A 9,867-nucleotide genomic window follows, 5' to 3' on the forward strand; every position below is an offset into this window, starting at 1 on the left:
TGGCGAAACAAAAAAATTATTTGTGGGACGAAATTGAAAAAAAAAAAAATATTTTGTAATTCTTAGCAGCTTCTGTTTCTACACAGTGCATTTTCCAGTAAAAATGACACCTTATGTTAATTCTGTACATCCATACAGTTACAATGATACCCAATTTATGTAGGTTTTTAATTTTACAATAAAAAAAAAAGACTAACTACATGATTTTATTGGTACCATTTGTTTTGATGGGACTTTTCGATCGCTTTTTATAAAAAAAATTTTAGGGTATACAAAATTACCAAAACTAAGCAGTTTTGGACTTTGAAATTTGAAATTTTTCGGACTTTGAAATTTCTTGGACTTTGAAATTTTTGACGTATACGCCATTGACCATGCGGTTTAATTAAAATTATATTTTTATAGTTTGGACATTTACGCACGCAGTGATTCCACATATGTTTATTTTTATTATGTTTACATATTTTTATATGGAATTTATATGGTTAATTTCACATTTATTAACTTTTCTTTAAAACCTTTTTTGCACCATTTTTTTAGTCCCCATAGGGGACTATTACATGCAATCTTCTGATTGCATACACTGTTCCATGCTATGCCATAGCATAGCATTGATCAGTGTTCTCTGTGCTCGATTGCTTCAGCCTGCAGAGCATCGAGGAAGAGATCAGGCATCCAGGAAGCAGGTAAGGGCCCTCCCATCGTCCCCTAAGCGAATCTCGACACCTCGGTTTCACCACAGTGATCCCAATCAGCCCGACTGTGCTGCTGGGAATGCTTTTTTTTTTTTCATTTTAGATGTGGTGATCACTTTGATCACCGCATCTAAGGGGTTAACCCATGCGGGGCCAGCTCTTGACCCCGCGTCATAGCAGGGGAGCGGGCACAGGGCGTACAGGTACACCCTGCATCCTTAAAAGGTTAATGTGAAGAGAACATTCAATATCCCTTTAGAGGTTTAGAAGTTTGCTGTATTTTCTTCTATGGATGTGTATTGCAAAATAATATTATTTTTTTTGTTCTTTTAGGAAAATCTCCCGGACGTACTCAACAAGCAGAAACTAGTGACTTAAGTACCCCAAAAACTCTATTGGCTCCCTCATTAAATTCTCCCAAAAATCCTGTGAATAAAATATCAAGTAAGTATAGAGAAGCACAGCGTAGAAACTGTTCAAAGATACTGTAGTATAGTGAAATCCATAGCACACATAATTTGCTACATCAGCAGGGGCAGACAGAAATTCTGCAATCATTCTGGACATCGGGTTGTGGCCAAGGGCCCATGGCCAAAAGGGCCCCACATTGCCTCAATCACCTGTGCCACCTTTTATAAAATGCTAGGCAAATCTGGAGGCATACAACAAATATTACAAGTGATAAATAAGATAAATGCTGAATAAATCGAATGCATTTACTCAATATCACGGTGCGTGACAATGGCGCATTATCACCTGGGAGCCCAGATTACTCTCAATATGTCCTATGTCAACTATATCATTTTCACTTCATTACACAAACTAATCAAGTATATGCATATACAACTCCCTGAAAAGCATCTGCTATCAGAACCACTCACCTTATCAGCAGACATCAAATGGCTTCCATTTTTCCTGTTAATTTATTTAGAAGAAGAAAAAAAACTTTTATGGAGATGTCAACCTGTAAATAGCTGGAATTTGTTTTGCTATTGAATCTCTCCAAACCCTAACGGGGTTCACATACAGTATTTATAGTTCTCATTTCTTTAATCCATTTCTGCCTTGGGCTCAAAAAACTGAATGAAAAAACTGCCACACAGAAATGCAACAATAAGTGTGTGTGAAACCACCCTAAAAATGATTGTTATGAAAGAGGAATATATTGGAGAACTGTTGTATAGGAAATTACCTAGTTTAAAGAGGTACTGCACCCCTACACATTTTATCCCCTATCCAAAGGATAGGGGATAAGATGTCTGATCGCGGCCCCCCCCACACACACACACACACAATCTCGACTGTGGCACTCCAGACATCAGGTGCACGGAGCGCACTTCGCTCCGTGTCGGATGACTGGCCATGCAGGGCGGAGGCTTGTGATGTCACGGCCACGCCCCTCAATGCAAGTCTATGGGAGGGACAGATGACTTGATGACGGGGCGTGGCTGTGATGTCACGAGTGGGGCATGGCCGTGACGTCAAGACACTCTAAATGAACGCCGGGTGCAGCAGGGAGATTGCGGGGGTCCTTTGGATAGGGGATAAGATGACTAGGGGCGGAGTACCCCTTTGATTGTATGTTCACTTCCAGACACCTTTTATAGGGGTTTTCTGGTTCTACAATATAAACGTAGTTTGTTATGTCCATCCAGCTCAGCCTGTTACCCTTCAGTGTTGATCCAGAGGTAGGCCAAATCTCCCATGAGATAAAAGCCAGTTTTCCTTATTTTAGGACAATTAGAATAATCCTTGGATCAACATCTCTTCTCCAGAATTTAGGGACTATAACCTGTAATATTATTATACTCCAGAAATATATCAATTGGATAGCTCATCAGTATTAGATTAGTGGGCGTCTGAGTCTCAGCACATCTGTTGATCACCTGTTTGAAGGGGGACAAAACACTGAAATTAGTCTTTTTTTGGAATAAACTGCCCTGTACATCTGCGCTATGTACTTTTAGTAGGGGCAGTACTCCACATCCCACTGATAATACTAAAAAGATGCCACAATAGTCTAATTAAAATAGCCCTGGCGTTCCCTGTTTGCTATTGAAAATATATACAGGCTTTATAGTTTGCATATGTAACATGGATGGTATATCTATTCTAGTGACTACAGCTGGAGTGAAGCTTGAGATTATCACTACAGCAATACTGCCATCTAGTGTTCATAGTGCTAAATTCATGCACAAATATACAAATTCTACAATACTGATATATCATGTGCCACTCTAATGGGCACAATAAACATCCATTTCAAGTTCACATCTGAGAAACAAAAAACAGTGCCCACATTATATGAGAACTAAGCAATGCCAGGAAGGGCTATGTATCACACCTTCCTGCAACCACTTACTGTTTCAACTCATAACAGATTAATAATAAAGCTCTGACGACATCTTTATTTTATTTATTTATATAGCGCCTACAGATTCCGCAGCGCTTAAAATTATGGGGTACAAACAAAGACAAGTATCAGACATAATATTACACAATAACTATTCAAACAAGAGGTGTGGGGATAACACTAGAATGAGCATACTGACAGAATTCTATTCCACATGACAGAACTCCAAGGCTAATAAACACATTTTAATACAATTTAGTCAAAATACACCTGAGAATCAGGGACCCCTCATAACATTGTTCTGGAAATGTCCTCTGTTTGCAGTCATGTATGCCTTAACTCAATGCTAAATATTGCTGAACATTATGGTAGGGGAACCCATGCCTCATCTGTAAACTACATGATTTTAAGAATATTCGGATTGTCTACAAATGCTTGAACAGCAGTCCACAAAGTGTTTATTTTAATTCATGTACTGCAGCCACTCGTATGCATGAAGATAAGCTCTCTTTACAGCTATTTGTCACATGCCCCTTGGTGTCCCTATCGTCTGAGTCAAATTTGTGTAAAGACTTTTCTTGGAGAAGCTCCTCCATGCACGTCCAACATTCCCGTCACTTCCAGTTGCTGAACCAATTGACTACAAGGTGTGCTGAACAAGTCACCCAAACTAACGGTTCCATCTTCATTGCCATTGACCACCGCATGGACAGTAGTAGTCGGGTTAAGGAATGTTATGAGGGGTTCCTGAGTTTTATTGAGTAAGGTATTTTTGACCAAATTTCCTTGGAATGTGTTAAAGGGTACCTCTCATCAAAAAAACTTTTGATATATTATAGATGAATGTATGCAGAATAACTTTACAATTGCATGTTATTAAAAAATATGCTTCTTTCTATTTAATTTTCCACTTTGAAGAAATGACCACTAGGGGTCTCCCTACCAGTCCTGGCAGCAAGCATTTCAGACTCATGCTGGAGTCCTAAACAATACGAGCTGCCAGTCTGCTTTATTCACAAAGGAGAACACTCAGAGCTGCCAGCCTGCTTTGTTCACAGCCTGTTTGGCTGTGAACGAAGCAGGCTGGCAGCTCTGAGTGTTTAGGACTCCAGCATGAGTCAGAAATGCTTGCTGACAGGACTGATCGGGAAAAATACAATAGAAAGAAGCATATTTTTCATTAACATGCTATTGGAAAGTTATTCAACATTCATTAATCTAAAATATAACAAAAGTTTATTTGATGAGAGGTACCCTTTAATTACTATTGGAGTTATAGATGATTTTTCAGAGCCTAAGAAATTCTCCATTTGATTTTTTTTTATAAACGATGAGCATCCAGCATTCTTATTTTATAGTGCATGTTGGCTGGGTAGGTAGACTAAAGTAGACATCATGTTATGGAGAGCAGGGCTGGTGCTTATTAGGGCCTCCTATAGCACTCCTGCTATATAATGAATATGAGCAAACTATAAAACTAAATCTTCTTTCTATATAATACATTTTGAAAGTTCATTGCAAACTAGCATCTTTACCATATTGCAAGACTTATGATCCTATCCATATTACCCTGAGCAGTTTGAATTACATTGAGGCAAACCAGAACTGAGAATCCACATAAGGGGCAATGCTAAATATAGCGGGAAGGGCATGAGCTCCCTATACTGGGTGCCAGTGGCGTTGCTGAAAAGGCACTTTCTCTTGGTCAGTTATATGATTAATGGACTAGGTAAGTAAAGGGATGGAAAACATAGCTACAACTCAGATCCACAGAATTACATTACATTATCTATATCTCTAATGGCAGTGTGTGTATTCTTTCTATACTATAGAATGTAATCTACATGATCTCAAAACTAAAGTTGAGAAATATGGAGGCATTGTCTAAATCTACCTGTTGAATAGCTTCTTTATTTTCTGAAGATATTAACAAAAACGCACAGAAAAATGAAAGCAGTTTGCACAGTTTTTGCTCCACCAATCTTAACACCATGTATAGTATAGTTAACATGAACAGTATAATAAAATAATTATTTTATCTACAGAAGACTCATGCCAAGGTGACAAGTCCATTTTTTGTCAGATGGAAGTCTTAGCACGTTACTGCTCTATACCTGGGTACAACAAGCTGTGCTGTGAGTCCTGCAGCAAGAAGATCATGCCCACAGGCTTGCCCCCAAATTCCGAACATGCAGCTCTGGAGCTCCGGGCACCTGAGGGTGCTATCCTTCCTAGTCCTATCCCACCAGTAACCCTTGTTCCTACAGTTGTCTTGACTGAAACTGAAACCTCGGTAGGCAATAGTCCATTGGAGGCACCATTGTCTGCCTTAGGAGCTGAACAAACTCAACAGTACTCAGCAGCCAACAATGTCACCAATGGAATTTTAATGGTGCAAGAAAAAAACAACTCAGTTATCAATGTAGAAAAGCAACATCCTGTAGAAAACAGCGATGGACTAAGCGAAAACCTGGGTACACAGGTCAATAAAACATCAGTCAATAAACAAAGCCGGGCCAGCATATTGGCATCTTCTGAAGTACTTAGACGAAGAAGGGATGATGCTGAAGAAGAGCATACAGTTGCTACATGAGCTGCCTTACGAATGGCACAGAAGAGATGGGCAGCCTCAGTAAAAACAGACAATTGTTGAAAGTTAAAATAGTAAAGAAAAGGCTATTTTACAGGTAGCACTTTTCAGGCATTGAGAAATGACAGAATTTTACTGCTATGATGAAATCTCTGGGCCTCGGTACATAAGGGCCTGTATTTTTACCTCACAGTGCAGCGTGAATGCACTTTATGTTGTCATAAGGGTGCTACCAACTGGATTCAGAACACAGAAAAGAAACCATTTTCTGTCACCTCAGTTCTTCAGGCCAGTGGTCGCTTTTTTTTTTTTCTTGAGCTATGAAGAACTTGAAACCTGGTGCTTTCTTGAGTTTAGAATAGGTTTAGAACTGCCACGGTTTTACATGTAAATGGTGCTGTATTTGTATCCGAACATTTTCTGTACCTCAGTAAAGTTGGGTCTGTTGCAGTGAGCTGCAGTGAAACTTTTTGATTTTACAAGGTCTCTACAAATGTGTATATATATATATATATATATATATATATATATATATATATATATATACACACACAAACACATTTATAGTCAGTTAAGCCAACTGTAATTTACCAAACTTAACAGTGACCTTACGCTACCACATTAACTTATATAATCTATTGCTGCTACTAGATTATAGTGAAATAAAAGGAAATTGAGGATGTCATTGTTATACAGCCAATAGTCTGATTATAGAAAGTCTGGATATAATAAGCACACCTTTGTATTTTCCTGTTTATATTGTATTGGTCTGAAAGATATAAATAGAATTTTAAGAAATTGTCATTGGTAGTGACTACAAAGGTCTTACATTGAAGCTAAAACCAATGATATTCTGCAGTTTATTCTGTAAACCAATATCCCGCACTTCAGCCTTAGTCAGGCCTAACTCATTGAGCAATACAAGTAATTAGCAAGTATGAGTTGACTTGTGTTATATTAAGATGGTGCATTGTGAAGTGAAGTAGTATTGGCATATAATCTTGGCTGGGTAGAAGACAAGCAATAGATCATTTTCATACAGGTGGTATAGTTCTGAGCATAATAGGATGGTAAATTAAAATGCATGCTTCACCACACAAAGGTCAAGAAACATTTAGAACTCAAGATGGGTTGATAATACTGTATAAGCTTCTAATGAATTCAGATTACATTCTTGAACTATGATCTTTCTCTTATTTTATTGCCAGTCAGGGGAGAAGAAGTAAACCCACTTAGAATTTGGAAAGCTATAGAAAACTTCACCCTTTTACCTAGTGGCTGCGATACAGATTTTCATGCTGGGAGGATGTTTAACGTTAAGCTTTTGGCCCCAGTGGGAAATTTAAACCAAGGCACCCTCCTACATTGTTCCATATTATTTAACTGATGAAATGCCAATGGGCCCCCTCAGGCACCTGTGTCCGGTAGCTCTATCCTACTGCTAAATCCCTGAATGCTACTGTGGCTTTATCCATAGACACTCAAAAGTTTTTGTGATGCCAGCAGTATGGTGACAGGAAGAGGTCAAGTTGAAACTGGCTTTCTGGTCATTTATAACCAGGTCACAACTTAGAAATGTGTAACCCCCATTCCAAAGTCTTTGTTCATAGGAACTGTTAGGCAAAGAAGTTTTGTCTGTTATGACCTCCAGGTTTGCCCCTGCCCCCTACTTTAGCAAGTCCAGTTGCATTTATTTGGTGCTTAGAACTCTTTAGGACCATGACCATGTAAATGACATATTTCATTTTTACTGATGTCAGCAGCAGGTATTATTAGTACTGGACTTTACTTGGAGAATATTATGTAGTGTCGTATAATTTAGATCCACAATTTAACAAGCTGTATAAAAGAAAAGTGAGTTTTCAAGTTCAACGGTTGCCAAAGATAGCCCCTTGGCTAGATAAACCTTACTGTCCTCCAAGAACTTCATGGTTACGGCACCTGTGTCTGTCACATGATATATACATTTTATTACAAGGGGAGCAGCAGGGTAAAGATGTAGTTGAGAAGAAGCCCCATAGCAAACACTTGGACCTTCTATCACTCCTAGTTTATTCCAGAAAGAGTGTTTAGATCTTCTTCACTCTTCTTCTGTTTGCTAATATTGCATTACCTACTGACTAAAGCTTAATGGTAATTTACAACATCCATAGGTGGAAGGGCCTCTGCAAGCTTCTCCTTCCTTCTCCATGGACCCACAGCAGCTACAAAGGTTCTTTCTAAAACATATACAATCTTACTTTTTACCTACTTGATCAAAGAGCAATTGACACTGTAGTTCTACACTTATAAAATGACGGAATGATAATGTAGAAAGGGGTCTCAAGACCCTGTCTTACATCCTCAGAATGTCCCATTTACCATTGTGTAGATAACACATACATATAAAAGGTATTTAAAGAGAAACTGGCAGCCGGGTACCCCGCACTAAACCCAATACACAGGGTTATAGTGTGGGTTAGCCAGATTAAAATGAGGTATCACCTTACCCAGATCTGTGGTCAAGTTTTGAAGATAGACCCATTATAATTCCTAATTTCATTCCCAACAATTATCAATCCATTACTAATATAATTTATTGCCGTCTTTGCGCAATGTAGGCAGCACCGGAGTTCACAGCATTCCTGCCTCCGTCCCCTCTGCTTCCATATGCCCATCCACAGTGCACCCACATGGGCAAAGGGTCCCCCATGATTATATATAATGTGGGCGAACAGAGGGAATGGAGGTAGGCATGCTGGGTATGCCGGGTGCAAAGTTAGCAATTAACATATTAGCAATGAAGCGTAATAATGGGTCTATCTCCAGAACCACGGATCTGTGTAAGTTATACATCATTTTAATCTGATTCACACACGCTATAACCCTGTGTAATGAATTTGGTGAGGGTGGATCCACTGTCAGTTTTGCTTTAAAGGAGTTATATAGCCTATAAAAACTGATGACCTATCCCTCAGAGCCAATAAGTTGTTTGAGGGGGATGTAATGCTTGTGTAAGCGCTGCAGCCTCTTCAGTGTTTACTTGGGCTTATCCTTGCTTAGTTGTACTATTTGCAGCACTGCTGTAAGGAGCAGTGTGTTAAAGTGAACGGGGCAATGCTGTAGTTGCTTGCACTACTGCTATGAATAGTATGACGGATGAGCCTAAGTAAACACTGACATGGCTTCAAGCTTTGCAGCCTTTCTAACAGCTGATCAGTACAGATGTTTGGAGTTGGATCCCTGCCATTTTAATATTGATATCGTATTCAGGGGATAGTTCATCATTTTTTACAGGCTGGATATCCCCTTTAAACTCTTGTGAATTACATACATTGGATATTTTAGCAACTGTCTTTCATTTCACCAAGTGATGCTTTTGATGCTTATATGAGTTGTGATGGTTGGGCTTTAACAGTTACTCTATTTAGGCAAGTACTGCAAATAAGTAGCTCAGCCTGTTGCACAGAGTCTTACTTACTACCTCTGGCTTAGAGAACTTTGAATTTTAGAAGGTTGCTATCTTATGGTGTTCCCAGGGGTGCTTTTAGATTTAAAAAAAAATGAATTCCTTTGAGATATGTTTGGTATATGAGTAGAATATTTTCAAATGAATCTCCCTAAGACTATGGGATTTTCTTTATTTTCATATATTGATTATATTTGTGCATGTGATGATATTATCTATTTTAGAGTGCCTTGCCATCTATTTTCCCTTTCTATGTTTTCCTTATGAGTACCTATGATTTGCTGAAAATATATGCACTTTTTAATAGGCAATAATCAGATTCTAAATTTCTCTCCACTGAATCCAGAAAAAACCTTTTTGTGGAATACTCTTCTATTTCAAGCTTTTGTAGTTACGTATTTTATTGTGCGCTCTTGCTGACTCAGATGTATAATATTTATAAATCAAATTGTACAAAGAATTTTGTTGGGGCGAATTGCATGACTCCAAACTGTCTTTTATGATCTTGGAATAGAAAACAGTAAAAAAAATTATGGACAGATATTCGAGCTGTATATAGTAAATAAAATAAAAGCTTTGGGCTTCACGTATAAAACATAGGGTACACAAAAAGTGGCATCATTTTCCATAGCAACCAACCACCTGTCTTCTTTTTTTATTTCTAGATCTGATATGATTGTTTGTTATGGACAAACTTTCCCTTATGGGTTTACAGTACACATGAAACTCTTTAAAGGGAATCTGTTATCAGTGTCAGCCACACTAACCTGTTGGTACAGGC

The 9,867-nt window shown here is 38.5% G+C and overlaps 1 protein-coding gene across 3 annotated transcripts in view; it reads left to right on the plus strand.

Moving 5' to 3' along the window:
- The window catches only part of ADAMTS14 (ADAM metallopeptidase with thrombospondin type 1 motif 14), a 167,488-nt gene extending 161,395 nt beyond the window's left edge, over positions 1-6,093 (plus strand). For all 3 annotated transcript variants that reach the window (XM_056530496.1, XM_056530497.1, XM_056530498.1), the window contains exons 21-22: positions 1,029-1,139; positions 5,094-6,093. In XM_056530496.1, coding sequence (XP_056386471.1) covers positions 1,029-1,139; positions 5,094-5,641 — 659 coding nt within the window. In that variant the 3' untranslated portion in view covers positions 5,642-6,093. The remainder of the gene's footprint in view (positions 1-1,028; positions 1,140-5,093) is intronic.
- The last annotated feature ends 3,774 nt before the right edge of the window (positions 6,094-9,867 follow it).

Source organism: Hyla sarda, chromosome 7 (genome assembly GCF_029499605.1).
Source record: "Hyla sarda isolate aHylSar1 chromosome 7, aHylSar1.hap1, whole genome shotgun sequence".
Classification (NCBI taxonomy): domain Eukaryota; kingdom Metazoa; phylum Chordata; class Amphibia; order Anura; family Hylidae; genus Hyla; species Hyla sarda.